This window comes from Balaenoptera acutorostrata, chromosome 9 (genome assembly GCF_949987535.1).
Source record: "Balaenoptera acutorostrata chromosome 9, mBalAcu1.1, whole genome shotgun sequence".
NCBI classification, from domain to species: domain Eukaryota; kingdom Metazoa; phylum Chordata; class Mammalia; order Artiodactyla; family Balaenopteridae; genus Balaenoptera; species Balaenoptera acutorostrata.
Genome location: NC_080072.1, coordinates 5,133,659 through 5,149,544, shown reverse-complemented (window position 1 = coordinate 5,149,544; position 15,886 = coordinate 5,133,659). Strand labels below are relative to the sequence as shown.

The 15,886-nt window shown below is 54.5% G+C and overlaps 1 protein-coding gene and 1 long non-coding RNA gene across 2 annotated transcripts; one reads left to right on the top strand and one right to left on the bottom strand.

Annotated features, from left to right (window-relative positions):
* Positions 1-2,830: 2,830 nt before the first annotated feature.
* Positions 2,831-12,520, bottom strand: C9H11orf24 (chromosome 9 C11orf24 homolog). The gene is made up of 4 exons (XM_007171101.2): positions 12,379-12,520; positions 9,860-10,057; positions 4,896-5,069; positions 2,831-4,204 (listed from the first exon to the last, which is right to left on the bottom strand). Exons 3-4 carry the CDS (start codon positions 4,969-4,971, stop codon positions 3,123-3,125), a joined length of 1,158 nt encoding a protein of 385 aa, XP_007171163.1. The 5' UTR covers positions 4,972-5,069; positions 9,860-10,057; positions 12,379-12,520; the 3' UTR covers positions 2,831-3,122.
* Positions 12,521-12,614: 94 nt separating this feature from the next.
* LOC130708917 (uncharacterized) lies at positions 12,615-15,552 on the top strand. Its single transcript, XR_009009296.1, has 3 exons — positions 12,615-12,914; positions 13,203-13,340; positions 14,437-15,552. It is a non-coding gene; the product is annotated as an uncharacterized LOC130708917 (long non-coding RNA).
* Positions 15,553-15,886: the final 334 nt, after the last annotated feature.

The window sequence follows — 15,886 nt, the reverse complement described above, 5'->3', positions numbered from 1 at the left end:
CTCATTGCTTCTCACTCTCGCACACCACATGGCAAGCTGCGGAGGGGTTGGGGGACAGCTTCATGTCTGAATCCCCAGCTGGTTGGCAAACAGCTAGTGTGGAATGGGCCTGATGAGCTGAGTCTGAATGGGACTTTCCCCGCTGGCCCCTGCAGGCTGGTGGCTTCCAAGGCAGGGGATGGCCTGGAGCTCAGACGTGCAGCTCCCCTAGATTGGTTTATTTTATTTTATTTTTTATTTTTTGGCCACACTGCGTGGCATGTGGGATCTTAGTTCCCGAACCAGGATCGAACCCGGGCCCCCTGCCTTGGAAGCACAGAGTCTTAACCACTGGACCGCCAGGGAAGTCGAGCCCTTCTAGATCTGGACAGGCCTGCATGGAGGGGCCCTCCGTGCTCTCCATCTCCTATGAGCTTTCTTGAGGCTGGCTCCTTCCCTCAGGCTCCGCTCAGCCAGAACAGACTGGAAGGTTTGCCTGGAATGCCTGGCATGGCAGCTTGGCCTTTATCCCGGGCAGGGCTGTTGGCAGGGAAAGGTGTGGTCAAGTTTGTATTTTGAGGGGGCCCTGGCCGCAGGGTGGAAGACAGCTGGGTCGGAGCTGGCAGGTGGTGGAGGGGCCCCAGGCAGGACAGCAGGAAGGACTCTGGCCGGGGAGAGGCCCACGCACAGGAATACTTAGGATGGTCAGTCGGACTCAAGGATGAAGCCCAGGTCTCCAGCTCAGGTAAGCAGTGATGCCATTGGTTTTAGGAAGAACCCTGAGGGTTGATGCTGAGCTTGGCCTTGCGTGTTACGAATTTGTGGCCCACCCTGGGAGCCAAAATGACTGTGGATGGTTGGGAATAGGACCCCTAAGGAGGGAGGGGTGGAGAGCACAACCGATTTTTGGGAGGAAAGGACTTGGAGTCCTGGCTGGGGCAGAGGGACAGGCAGGCCCTGTGACACTCCACGCCCCCATTCCTTGGAGGTAGGAGTGCCAGGCAGAGGCCACTGGTCACAAGCTAAGGATGAAAGCCAGCCCTGTGGGTTGCCCCTTGTCCTACACCCCTGGAGAGGAACAAGGCACCCAGTGTTCCATGGCTCACGTGGGTCTAAGGCTCTGTCTCTGTCGAGTGAGACCCCACCAGCCAGGGTGTGGAGCCTGCCCTTGACAGGCGGCTGGGGTGATGCCGGCAGAGGAAAGGGCGCCCCCTAAATCCCCCCGATTCTCCACACTGTGCAGAGCTGCCTGATCCGGGCAGCAGGTGGCCTCTCAGACTCAAGGACAGAGCTGCAGGCTGCCCTGGAGCTCAGATCAGTGAGGTTGACACTTTCTCAGCCAGTCAGCGCCAGCACCTGTGACCACACAGCAGATGGGCGCAGGTGTACGATGGGTCCACTAGGGCAGGGAGAAACACAGGTGCATAGGCTGGTTGGAGCCTAGCTGTCAGGACACACAGCATAGCTGTTGGGGAGGGAAAGGGATCTGCTGGGCCCTCTGGACCAACCAGTGAGAAAAGATGGGCTGGGGAAACCCGGGATGGAGCCAGAAAACGGGTGAGGACCGTTCCCATCCCTCCTCCCTACTCTGTATATTTCTCCACCCTTGGCTCTTAAGTTATTTCAAATGGTTTGGGAGTTCACCATCGTTGTCTCTTATTATGCGCTATTTGAAATCCTTTTTGGAGGAGGCAGAATTTAAATAAGAGGAAGTGGACACGCAGGCCTGGCTCAGGAGACTCTGTGATGGGGAAACTGGAGTCTCCAGGTAGAATGGTCTCCTCCTCAGGGTTCAGAGTAGTTGAGAAAGCAAAGAGTCAACTCCCCACCTGGAATCGCTCCAGGCAGCACGCCCCTGGGGGCCATGACAGACAGACTGTCTCCCCGGTGCCCAGGTGAAGCAGCTGAGTCCACAACACTCCACTCCGGGTCACACAGCTGGTGGCTGCAGACCTGGCCTGGGAACGCAGCCTCACGTGCTGCCCGCCAGCTCTCTTGCTCCCTTGGGCCGGTAAGCAGAGAAGCTAGAAGGCCAGGTGCAGCCGCGGCGGCTGTAAAACAAAATCGTTAAGGAAAGACCTGGACCCTGGAACTGGTTTAACCCCGACTCTGGCCCTCAGTGGGTGACTTAGGTCTCCTCTGTGCCTCAGTGGTCCCGCCTTTAAAATGGGGATCAGAGCCCTGATCTCCTGGGGTGGGGCTGAGGGCTGAATGAGTTTCGTGCATGAAGCACAAGGACAGCGTGTGACACAGGACAAGCACAGTGTGGGCTCTGAGGGCTGTTGGGGACATGAGGCCTGGCCCCGGGGCAATCGTGCTGCTGAGGAGAGGGCCCTGGGCTCGCTCGGGCCTGGCGCTCCCCTGGGTTCCGGGGTGGCCTGGAGCGAGGTGCTCGTAACGACTGTCCCACGGCATCAGCTTATCGGGTTTCCACTCGGCCAGGGCACACCGAGAGCTGTGCAGGGTCACCGAGAGCCTGGTCTGGGCAGGTCCCGCCGACCTGGCCATGTTGTGTAGCTCAGGTGTGGTTTACACGCTGCATTCGGCTCTCGTGCCCAAACCAGGCTCCGTGCATCCGCCACCTCAGTCCTGAAAAAGGAGGATTAGAGGAAGGAGCTCCATCTGCATGTGGTGCCAGAGACCCTCAAAGGCTGGGGTTCCTCCCGCCCAGGTTGGGGCAGGTTTGGGCCTAAGAGCGAAGCCCAGGAGAGCAGCACAGACACAGCAGATGGCCAGGGCCTCGCGTCACTTTCAACGTTTACAAGAACACACCCCGTCACGTGCATCTCGAAAAGGCTCCCTGGCCGCCATGGGGGGGCAGGACGCAGCCCACACAAACGGGGAGACAGGGTCTGAGCGGAAAGGGTCATTGCTTTAATTCAGGTTGGGACCCACCCCGGGGCCGCCCACCCCACCCCAAGTCAGAATCACTGTCTGCTCGTGATCATTACAAAAATAAATATGAAAAAAGCAGCAACTCTTTAGTGATCGTGGAATTAATCAGACAGCGATTAAATGTGTTTAAGCAACTGGCATGTCTCCTAAATTGCACCAAAAGAATCTGGAAGCACTTGGTTTGGCCTCAGAGGCAACATGGAAGGAGGGGAAGGGCCCAGTCCCAGGCCCGGCCGCGCGCCCTCTCCTCACATCTCCGTGTCGGCGTACATGCCGTTGATGAGATAATCCACCTGCGTGTAGCCCTTCTTCCTGTAGCTCTCGTAGGCCTGCAGGGCAAACAGAACCAGGACTGTGATGAAGAGGGCGACCCCCAGCAAGAGCACCGCCAGGAGGAAACTTCTGTTCACTGGCGACTGGGCCAGGGGCTCGCTGGAGACCACCAGGTACCGGCCTTGGCTGCTGAGCTGGCATGCGTCTGTGGCTGGCACCTTGGAGTCCCCTGAGCTCCCAGGGGTCGGCCCCACGGAAGCAGTACCGGGCGCGGCTTCAGGCTCGCCCCGCCCCGGCGTCTGAGTGGTGCCCGGCCCCGCGGCCCCCGGCGTGGATGTGACGGGGCTGGGCCGTGTCGGGGGGGCCGGGCTGGCATGAGGGGCAGGCGCTGGCGCTGTGCTGGCAGCCGGCTGGGGGGCCTTGGTCGTGGTCCCCACGGTCATGGACGCGGAAGCCGAGGTGGGGGAGCCGGGTTCTGGGGTTGTGCTGAGGAGGGTGGGCGCAGGCCTACTTGCCGCGTCAGCCGCAGTCAGGGGCGTCGGCGCCTGGACCGTGGGGCCCCGTGTGGACGCGTTAAGTGCCTGGGGACTCAGGGGCACCGTGGGGCTGGCTATGGCGTGGCCGGGGGTGTGCCCGGGATGACCGTGCGAGCCCAAGGGGCCGCTTACACCTGCCAGGGCCGCAGCAGCTGTGGGAGCACCCGTGGCCGGCGTGGGTGTCGTGCGCGTCGCTGGCCCAGACAACGTGCCGCTGCCAGGGGCCCGCGTGTGGGGTGAGGACGGGGTCCGCCAGGCAGGCGCCGGGACGGGCGGCGTGGGCACCCTGGAGGTGGCTCTGTTAGGGGTCCCTTTTGCCGTCGCTGACGCGCCTGCCTCTGTCCTGTGCGTTGTCCCTGCTGTGACCGCAGGAGAGGTGGGGTCGCCTCCCCAAGTCCCTCTGGTCAACGTGACGGGAGAAGGTGTCACCGAGGTCATTCTTTCAGACGTTTCATTCAAGACTCTTGCAATGGCTTCCACGGATGAGTTTTGTTCTGAATTCTCCAGCGTCTTGTTGAGGACTGAGTACCGTTAGAGTCAGAAAAGGGAGGAAAAGATACGATCACCTTCAACCCTGTGCAGGTGGATTATTCAGAGACTGTCTTAATTTCCGGCCCGTGGGGCTGGCCGGGGCGGCCGTGTGGTGCCTTGCTTCTTAGCCCGGCAAACACGTTTCCCTCTCATCCCCTCCCTGCACACATCTGGCCCGCAGCCCATCACAGAGGCGCTCGGCACTTTGAGTTAAAATCTCCTTTGTGCTCTCTGAACCCCAAGCCCATGGAAGGCTTTAGAGCTTCATTTTTTGATCCAATTCCCAAAATATCATAATCTCGCATTACAGGTGTGATTCGCCATTAAAAAAACCTATCCAACACACACCCAGGTTTACACAGCAGATAAACCGTTGCCCAGATATTCACACCATGCAAGAATTCTTGGCTTTATGATAGGATTCAAAGCAGGATTCCTGGAGATGAATAGTGCCTGGCACAGAGGAGAAGCGCAACTAAATATGTGATGTATGGATTGACAAACTCCCCAATAAAGATGAGGTTTATGGAAGGAATGAAATTTTGCAAGGCCAAGTAAGTAACCCTCTGAAGGCTCAGAGGCCGGGTCCCATGTTGGCCCAACAAGCCTTCGCAGCCCAGCACCTGGGAGCTCCGGGGCCCCTGCAGGCCCGTCCAGCAGTCACACGACTTTCTCACTTACCTGGATGCTGGAATGTCAGGCGGCTTTCAGATAAGGACCAGGAGGAAACCCAAATGAGCACGAGGGCTGTCCACATCTTGCAGGTGAGCTGGGAGCAAGGCTGGGCGGTGCCCGAGGCTCCCAGCCTGCCGTTCCTCAGGCTGTTAACAGTTCCCTGCTGCTTGGCTGAGGAATCTAAGGTCAAGAAGGAAGGCATTTGGTCAGTAACGCACGGGGCACAGGCCTGGCAATGCACTGGCTGTGGAGGGCTCCGAGAGGTCCCAGGGTGCAAACCCAGCCAAATGCTTCCCCTGGGGCCTGGCATTCAGGAAGAGCATAACATGTCTCAGCCATGTGTTCAGGGATCTGCCCAGTGCCTGCTCTGACGGGTTTATAGCACTTCTTAACCCAATCTCATTATGTGTCTTACTATCCCACTCAGAGTTCAGAGCATGAAAGAGCAGCAGAGAGGGGCCAAGACTTCCAATCATCAAGATCATCCAAGTCTTCCTCCTCAACTTCTCTTGTGGCCTGCAGGACCCAAAGCAGGCCCAGAGCACTTCTCTGCACCCGTGACAGCTGACCACATGGAGAGAGTCCACTTAGCCAGGCAGTCATCACCCATTACCCATCCACCCATCACCCACCCATCCATCCATGCACCCATCCACTCATTCATTCATCCATCCATCCATTACCCATCACCCATCCACCCATCACCCATCCATCCATCCACCACCCATCACCCATCCACCCATCACCCACCCATCCATCCATCCACCCATCCACCCATCCATCCATCCACCCATCCACCCATCCACCACCCATCACCCATCCACCGCCCATCACCCATCCATCCATGACCCATCCACTGCCCATCACCCATCCACCCATCACTCATCCATTCATCCATCCACCCATCACCCACCCATCCATCCATCCACCCATCACCCATTCACTGCCCATCACCCATCCATTTGTGCATCCACCCATCACCCACCCATCCATCCATCCACCCATCACCCACCCATCCATCCATCCATCCATTCACCCATCACCCACCCATCCATCCATTCACCCATCACCCACCCATCCATCCATCCATCCATCCACCCATCACCCACCCATCCATCCATCCACCCATCACCCATTCACTGCCCATCACCCATCCATTTGTGCATCCACCCATCACCCACCCATCCATCCATCCACCCATCACCCACCCATCCATCCATCCATCCACCCATCACCCACCCATCCATCCATCCATCCATCCACCCATCACCCACCCATCCATCCATCCATCCATTCACCCATCACCCACCCATCCATCCATTCACCCATCACCCACCCATCCATCCATCCATCCATCCATCACCCACCCATCCATCCATCCACCCATCACCCATTCACTGCCCATCACCCATCCATTTGTGCATCCACCCATCACCCACCCATCCATCCATCCACCCATCACCCACCCATCCATCCATCCATCCATCCACCCATCACCCACCCATCCATCTATCCATCCATCCACCCATCCACCGCCCATCACCCATCCCTTCGTCCAGTACTCCCCGAGTGCCTGCTCATGTGCCAGGTGGTGCACTCAGCACAGAAAGATGAAAGCCACACAGCTCCCTCCTCCAGGGAGCCTGCCTCCAATGGGAGACACAGAAAAGAGGTCCGCGCAGGCTGGTACCAGCGTAGAGGGACTGAGTGTCGGGAAACAGGGAGGCGATGGCACCTGGGAGGCTGCGAAGGGTAAGGTGGAGGCTGGTCCTCTGTGCAGAGGCCCCAGAGGTGGGTGGGAGAGGACAGGGTGCTGCAGGGCCCTAGGAGGCACGGAATTCAGCTGGTGGGGGGGTGGGGGCGGGGGCCAGGGAAGGTTACCCGGCTAGTAACACCTGGGCCACGTTCTGAAAGACGGTTGGGATCCACCCGGTGGGAAACGGGTGGGGGGCCAAGTGGGAGGAGCAGCAGGTGACGACAGCAGGGCCAGAGGCCTGGGGACAGTGCAGTGAGACCTGGGCTTAAACGAGAGAGAGAGAGGCCACCACGGGGCAGTCTGGATTTTGGTGTGGGGGGAGGCGAGCCCGTGCAGGCCCGAGGCAGGAGTGTGACAAGCGAGGTGTTCCGGCAAGGGGCAGCTGGGGTGGCGATGCAGGCGATAGGGGGCAAGGCCTGAGGAGGCTGAGAGACTCACTAAGGGGGTTCCACAGCAGGGGACAGAGGGTGGGCTGAGCGGACCTGGTTGCAGAAGCCCTGGTCTCCGAGGGTTACGGTGCAACTGCAGAAACTTACAGAGACGCCACCGCAGCTGAGCCTCACCAGGATGCGGACTGCGGGCAGCCAGGACTGGCTGCACACAGCGGGGGTCTCCCCACGCTCACCCCAGGCCTCCCCCACGTGCTGGCAGGCTCAGGTCCCTCACCACAGGGGAACCGAGGGGGCAGGTGGCCGCAAGTGCCCCATCACTTCATGCCCTGCTGGTCCTGGGTGCGCCCTGATCCTGTTCTCAGCCCCGCCCAACTGCCGGAGTCCCACGTGGCCGCCTGCGAGGCCCAGGTCCCCTTGGACAACAGCCCAGTCACGTGCAACGAGGGCTAGTCCCGAGACTCAAACTCGACGTGGGCACAGGGCAAGCAGAGCACAGACTGCTGGGAGTCTGAGGGCAGGCGACTCCTGGGGGTGCCTCCACAGTCAGTGCCGCCTGAAGATGCCCCAGGCCCTCGGCCCTTCCCCTGGCCCTCGTGGCGAAGCTCCTGAGTTCCACAGAACGTCTTGGAAGGGAGCCTTCAGGTCACTCTGAACGAAACGTCCTGACGGACTCCTCGCCCTGGCACGGATGCTAAGTGCCGCTCTCCACGGCCCTGCGGCCCGGCTGCCCTCCCGCTGAGCAGGGCAGGCTCACTGGCTTCCCAGCAGCCCCGAGGGTCACCTTCAAGCGTCCCCATCCTGGGCCTGCTCCATCTGCCGTGCCACAGCTGCCAGAAAGATCTCTGTAACCCACAAAGCTGACCCTGCCTCCAATGCTTAAACCCCCTGCTCTCCCAGGATAACTCCTAAGCTCCTTAACATGGCGAGGTGGCCTTCAAAGTCTGACCCCCCGGCCTCCCCGCTGTGCGCCCACCCTCGCCGGGCACGTGAAATACCTGCAGCTCCTGGCCCAGCCTGGCCCCCTCGAGGAGCACTTCCAGCCCTGCCGGCAGCCACGCGAAAGCAGTCCCCGTGCGGCACAAAGGGGCATCTAGAGGTGGCTTTCTTTCTCCTGTGAGCAGCGGGGACTCTTGCAAAGTGGCCCCACGACTGGAAAAACCCCTTCGAGCACAAACTCTGCTGGAAGGCTGGGCACCCCCCTCCGCCACGCTTCTAATCCCTTCCTGAGAGTCACTAACTTTAGTTTAGCTTCGTGGTGCACTCTCCCGCCAAAACTGTCCCTAAGAGCTCCTGGTGTCTTACAGGTTTAAAAAGGTTCCCCGGGGCTTCCCTGGTGGCGCAGTGGTTGAGAGTCTGCCTGCCAATGCAGAGAACGCGGGTTCGAGCCCTGGTCTGGGAAGATCCCACATGCCGCGGAGCGGCTCGGCCCGTGAGCCACAATTACTGAGCCTGCGCGTCTGGAGCCTGTGCTCCGCAACAAGAGGGGCCGCGATAGTGAGAGGCCCGCGCACCGCGATGAGGAGTGGCCCCCGCTTGCCGCAACTGGAGAAAGCCCTCGCACAGAAACGAAGACCCAACACAGCCATACATACATACATACATACATACATACATACATACATACATAAAAAGAATGTAAGCAGACAAGAATATCATTAAAAAAAAAAAAAAAAAAAAAAAAGTTTCCCCGGCCCTACAAACCACAGATTTGCATCTGTTTTCTCGAGAGCAAAAGGCATTCTTTGTTCTGACTGAAACAAGAGGGGGTGGGGTGGGGAGAGAAGAAACAGACCAATGTCATGAGGGGGAAGGACTGAACCAGGGAGGTTTCAGGCACAAAGAGCTCCCACTGCACCCCCCCCATTAGCTGAAGTAAATGCAGCTGGGCTCTCCGTAAATAAGTGTATTTAAACGACTCTCTCTTTGGCCAGTCACGTCCACTGAATGCATTAAAAATGCCACCACCACGGAGCCCAACATGCTCCCCAAGTCTGAGCCCTGGATCTGACAGGGGCTTCCTGAATGCACCCCAGGCCTTCCACTGCCACCTCACTACAAATCTCTGGAGCAGAGTCAGGAAGCTTTTTCCTATAGAGAGCTAGATAGCAGCTATTTTAGATTTTTGTGGGCCATACGGTCTGTCTTAGCTACTCAAGTCTGCAAAAGCAGTCATGGACCATAGGTATGTGATGGGTGTGGCTGGGTCCCGATAAAACTTTATTTACAAAAACAGGCAGCGGGCGGACGTGGCCCACAGGCCGAAGTTTGCCACCCCCGCCTCTGGCACTTCAGAGCTGACGCTCCAGCTGAGGCAGGAGGAACTGATTCAAGGGCCCGAATGGGCTTCCGCCTTCCCGTCCAGCTCCTCACCCTGGAACAGACATGGGCCGTCCCATTTCTGGTCCAGGGACAGACTCTAGTCGGTCTCCTCCCAGGGCCCCTTCTGCTACGAGGCGCCCCCTCCGCACCCCGCATCAGTGAGATGCAGCACCCCTGCCCGTGCAGCGAGGGGCTCCCACAGTATCGTGGTCTCACGACACGAGGCCCAGAGAGAACCTCACAGAAACAGAAGACGGCCCAGAGGACCACAAGGTTCCCATACCTGCCTGGGGACCCCCCACCAGGGCCACCCAAGAAGGCAGAAGCTCCGACGGGGAAATGCCACAGACCGGGCCTCCCGCTCACTGGACGGCTCGGCCCTCTGAGGTTCGCTGTCTTTCCTTTGCCCACCGGGTCCCTGCAAAGCCCCCTCAGGGCCCTTTCCGGGCTCACTGCCCTGTCACTGAGCAGGTGGCCCTGCCCGCAGGGCTTTGGACACTCACGAGAGGCAGCTGCTCAGGGCGCGTGCCCAGGCTGGGCCATCTTCCTCGGGGGGCTGAGGGTTTGACACTGTGCGCTTGTCGGGCGACGTTTGGCTCTGCAGGCGGCGAGGACGGCTTTGAAGGGCACTCCCAGGCCATGGCATGCTTTGTGGCACACGTGGGATCCAGGCAGATGCTCCACTCTGGTAGAAGATGCATCTACGGTTTGAAAAAGAATAAACGCTCCTTAGGAAAAGCACGGGGGAAAAATCCAGTGAGGAGGGAGGCATTTTTCTAGTGTAAACTCAGGAGGAGATGAAAAGAAACTCAGCACCTCCTAGAGTGGCAGATATGCGTAGGTGGTGATGCCTGAGGACCACCACGGGCCTGCTCTCTATCACACACACGCATATGTGCATAGGTACACACGCGTATGCATGCAGTCACACGCGCACACAGCTACACACGCACTCGAATCCATGTGTACATGGCAACACCTGCGTGCACACTGCCATGTGTGTACACGTGCAATCATACACATGCGTGTGTGCAATCACACACAGTTACATACATGAGGTGAGCATGCGCATGGAGCATCTCTCTATAGCTATCTCAGGAAACTCCACTGGTCTCTCAGGAGACCTCTGCTGGATGCCATCACTGCCTCTTCCCTCAGCCAGTGGGGCCGGTGATCACTCTCACAGAGACAGGAATTGGCCGCTGTGCGGAGTCAAGAACAGGCCCTCGTGCCGTGACTTCATCCCTCTGGTATGGTCCTGACTCCACTTTCCAACAGCGTATTCTAAATGTCAAGATTCCCACGTGGGGACCTGTGCTAATCTAAGTTGACTCACAATGGACAAAGCATTAACAAGACTTAGAATCACAGTCTCCCCTGCAAAGGCTTTAGTGAGCCTTAAATGAGGGTCTGGCCAGTTATGCTCATTATCTGGTGCAGGGTGGCTGGACAGATCAAGGTCGCAGAAAGAGACCCCTGTGCAGGAAGGGAATAAGCAAGAAGGACTAAGTGTTGAATAGGAGAGCAGGGCAGGTGGAAAGACAGGAGGTTAGGCTGGTGCTGGGAGTTCCCGTTTCCAGGGGTCAGCCCCTCACAAGTTCCGCAGGGAAGGGGCAGCACCCCACGAGCCAGGCAACCCTATATTAGAAAGGCACCCTCAGAATGTGGCTCTGGGTGCCAACTTCATAATCCTTCTCTGGTCCTTGACTTTGTGCTACCTCTCAACACCTCCCATCTCCAATATCTTATGTTCCAACCCTGGCTTGACTTTTAACCTTTATGAAACCGTTTGTTATATACAGGGTGCTGCGTGCAAGTTACCTGAAATCAGACTCCAAATTGCTTAATTCCTTTTTCTGGATTACAATTCTCCAAATTGCTTAATTCCTTTTTCCTGGGCCCAACACAAGTGTTACCCGCCACATTCCATCACACTAGTAAGTTATTTGTCAGCGGCAATGTGGTCCCAGTCCCTACTCCAAGCTGGAGAAACTATACATACCAAGGAATAGGGATTGCGGAAACAAATACAGGGCAAACCACAGATACCTGCCCTGACACGTCACATGGCGAACTTTGGTATCAGAACCCAAGGAACACAGGCTTGTGGTTTTATGTATATAGACATTGCCCTGTGGTCCAAAGGAAGTGTCTGTGTGGCAGATGGGAACTCGGAGCACTGGAGAGCGTCTTAATTACATCGCTTCCTTCCAGGTTTTTGGAATTTTTGGTATCAGGCTAAATGCTGATCAAGAGTCTAGTTTTTGCTAGCAGTCTGGGTAGATTTGACATTCCTTTGTCCATTAGGCAAGTCTGGCGTATAAGCAGAACATCTGTATTGAAATTTTAGAGATGCTTCCTCCAGGGAGAAAAAAAAAAACCCATTATTAAAGGCAGATTTCTAAGTAGATATTTATGTCTTATGGCAAACCATGTGGATGTGGATTCCTCATACTAACCTAACAGCTAATTGCACACACTAACTAGCCACCCAGACTCACCTGGAGGAGGCGGGCAGGTAAATGTAAATGCACAACCCCCTCCCAGGTAGAGCGGGCTTGGGGGAGGCCTGGGTCGCCTAAAGGGCCAACTCTTTCTTTGAGGGTAACACTTCCCGGGGCCCAGCCTTGGCCGGGCAGGGCCCTTTAGCTCCCCACCCATCCGGGAGTGTCCCAGCTTCCCCCTCCTCCGCTCCCAAACTGGAGCGACCCGGGTCTCTTCTCTGGTTTGGGATCCCCTTAAGCCCTCCTCCTGTCTCCCGCCTCTTGGGCTCCCATCCATGCTCCTTCCGAGTCTGGGCCCCCAACTGATTCCTTCCGTTCTTTCCTCTCCTCCTATTCCTCACCTCCAATCGTCACCAGCTTGCATTCTGTGTCCCCATTCATCTTTTCTCTTGTCCCCCTCCTCTGCCTCCCGTGCCCCCATGCACCCCTCCTCCTGTCCCCCACCTCCCTCTCTCAGCCCCAAGCCGGCTCAGGCAGCCCTGACAACAGCTCCGCGGACAGCAGCGAGGGCCCCTTACCCGGGCGTGGCAGGCCTGCGGCGGCCCGGAGGCCCTCGGGCGGCGGGGAAGCGCCCGCGGTCCGGCGTGCGGACGTGTCCGGCACCGGAGCACCGAAGCCGCAAGCCACGACTGCTCAGGGCAGCCGCCCCAGCTCTGGCCCCGCCCGGACCGCCCCGGAGGTGACGTCACTGGAGGGCGGGTCCGGGAGGGCGGGGCAGCGTCGGCCGGAGCCGGGAGCCGCCCAGCGGCTCCTGGCGCTGCAGGAGGCGAGCCGGGAGCGAGGGGCGTGGACGTACCCAGGGTCCCGCCCACCGCGGAGCGGCTCCAGCTTCGTCTGGAGAGCGGCTGGAAGCGGCTAGGCTATTTCGGGCTGGTCTCTGCCGGAAGTGGTGGTTCCTGGTGCTTGTCTCACAGTCTCTGGACACCGCCCTGTAGCGACCGAGGTACCGGGGCTGGGTGATCTCAGACCTACCCCGACGGCGTGCCCCGGCCACATGCCCTCCCTCATCCCTCCGACTTTATCCAGCCGGGGGGCGGGGGGGCCTGCTCTGGAAGTAAGTCATAGTTGGGATGGCCGCCAGCGTGTTTTGAGTGCTTACTCGTGCCAAGACCTGGGCTTGGTTGGGTGATTTAACTCTGCAATAGCACTGTGACGCGCTTCGCACCCGTTTTACAGATGCTGAAACTGAGGCTCACAGAATGTTTCTTAATTGTGAGATGTGAATAACAGTGGGGCAAAACGGAGTATAGAGGAAAGCGAATGGGACTTGACCTTCATTAGGTATAGGCTTTGGGGGACTTCCCTGGTGGTCCAGTGGTTAAGAATCTGCCTTCCAATGCAGGGGAACTCGGGTTCGTCCGTGGTGGGGGAACCAAGATCCCACATGCCGCAGGGCAACTAAGCCGGCAGGCTCTAGAGTCGGAGCGCCACAACTAGAGAGAAGCCAGCGCTCTGCAACGAAGGATTCCTCATGCCACAAGTAAGATCCCGGATACTGCAACCTGACGCAGCCAAATAAATAAATAAATATTAAAAAAAAAAAAAAGAAAGCGTGTATTAAAAAACAACAACAAAAAAGAAATAGGCTTTGAGGGGAGGGAGGGGGATGGACTGGGAGTTTGGGGTTGGTAGATGCAAACTATTACATTTAGAATGGATAAACAAGGTCCTACTGTACAGCATAGGGAACTATATCCAATCTCCTGGGATAAACCAAAATGGAAAAGAATATTAAAAAAAGTATATATATGTATAACTGAGTCACTTCCCTGTACAGCAGAGATTGGCACATTGTAAATCAACTATACTTCAATTTAAAATACCAATAAAAAAAGAAAAAAAGAAATAGGCTTTGTAAGTTACTAGTTTTGTGACCGTATCCCAGTCTGTGTAAGACCTTCTCAAGTTCCCCCAAATCCGAACCAAAGCCTGTCTGTGAAAGACGATCTCAATGGGAATAAACCAAAAGGCTTTATTTTCAGACAGTTTTATAACGTGTCTTGGGTTATCAATGGAAAAAAAAAAAAAGTTGCCTGCCCTATCGTAAACAAAGGATGTTGTAGTCATCCAGCCATCACATTACAGCCCTCCAGTGGTGAGCCCTGAGGGAACTCAGGATAGAAACTGGGTCAACCCCCCCCTCCCCCCAACCCCCTCCCACCCCTCCACCCCCTGCAATATAGCAGTCTGCCGCTGCAACCACCCCTGACAGTGTGCCCTGAGGGGACTCGGGTTGAGATAGCACACGATCCTGGCCCCAGATAGCTAAGGTGCATATCAAAGGAATGATTTCAGTAAGCCTAGACTCTTGGCATCTTCCCATATATAGAAAAGCGCTAAATTCCTTAACTTGAGATATCTGGTTTTCTTTAATTAACAGTAATCTTTTGATGTTCTGACTCCCTGGTCTTTTGTTGCTAAAACTCCTAACTTATCCTGGCTCTTCCCTTACTACGTCTTCGGAGCAGCTTCTCAGTTATCTGAGATGCTGTGTCCCGGGCTTAAGTCCTCAGTTTTATCTGCCAAATAAAACATAATTCTCAACTCTTAGGTTGTGTGTTTTTTTATGTCAACAGGATCCTGGGCTAAGAAACTAAACCAGACACAGAAAACTGCGGGTGTGCGAAGACAGGGTCAGCTAGCCAGCTCTGAGCCCTGGGAGCACCTGAAACTCCATTTAAAACTGTCTCCACACACTCAGCTACTTTTCTAACTTCTTGAGATGAAAGTTTATCACACTTTCAACTTTTTTTCCTAAGATATGCATATAAGACTATAAATTTCTTCTATGTACTGCTTTAGCTGTACCCCAAAGTTTTGGGATATAGTACTCTCATTATGTGTCAAATATTTCTAAATTCCCATCTGAATTATTCCTTGATCTGTTTGCTATTTAAAAGTGTGTTTCTTAATTTCCAAATAAATAGGAATTTTCCGGTTTTTTGTTTGTTTTCAATTTCTAGATTAATTGCATTATGGTTGGAAAGTATATTCTGTATTATTTTAGTCCTCTGAAATGTGTTGAAATTGCTTTATGGATCAGTGTATAGTCATTTTGTGTAAATGTTCTGAATGTGCTTGAAAAGAATGTGTGTTCTTCAGGGTTCTATATGTGTAAATCAAGTCATTTGTTAATTATATTGTTCAAATCTTCCATATCCTTACTGATTTTTTGTCTACTTGTTCTATCAGTTACTGATAGAGAAGTGTTAAAATTTTCTGTTGATTGTAGATTTTCTATGTCTCTTTGATGTTCTATCAATTTTTGCTTTACTTATTTTTAGGCCATGTTATTAGGCATCTATCAATTTAGAATTGTTATATTTTCCTGTGGAATTGACTATTTTTCTTTATGAGGCAATCTTTATTTTAAAGGATTGGCTCAAAGTCTACCTTGTCAGACATTAATATATAAATTATCTTTCATTTGATTAATATTTGTATATGTATATATATATGTCTTTTTCTACCCATCAACTTTCAATATTTCACCATCCTTATGTTTTAGATATGTCTCTTTTAAGTAAGTGTTATTAGATTTTTAAAAATTCAATCTGACAATATTTGTCTTTTAACTGGAATATTCAAACATTTAATATAATTATGGATTTGCATGTAATGTAATTATGCTTAATGCAACTATGGATTTGTTTGGATTTATATCTACCACCTTATTTTGTACTTTCTATATGTCCCACTTCTTCTGTGTTTCTTTGTCTCTTTATGATTTCTTTTGGATTGATTAATTAAAAAAAATTACTCTACTTCTCCCCTCTGCTAATGTATAATTTATGCACTGTGTTTTTATTCTTTTAGTGGTTACCCTCTGAATTAAGACATTGATAATCTATCTTACCAGTGTCTAAACAGATGATATAAGACTCTCAGAACTTATAACTCCATTTATTCCCCTCCTGATGTGTGTGTTACCATTGTCATGTATTTTAATTTGATGTTTTAAAATTACTCTGTTAGACAATGTTTATTTCCATTTACCCATATGTTTACTGCTTTCTTTTCTTTTCA

Excerpts from the sequence above, each read along its gene's own strand:
- C9H11orf24 (XM_007171101.2), bottom strand. The coding sequence starts at position 4,971 with ATGTGGACAGCCCTCGTGCTCATTTGGGTTTCCTCCTGGTCCTTATCT. Across the intron at positions 4,205-4,895 it reads CCTGACATTCCAGCATCCAG|TCCTCAACAAGACGCTGGAG; the intron begins GTAAGTGAGAAA and ends AACGGTACTCAG.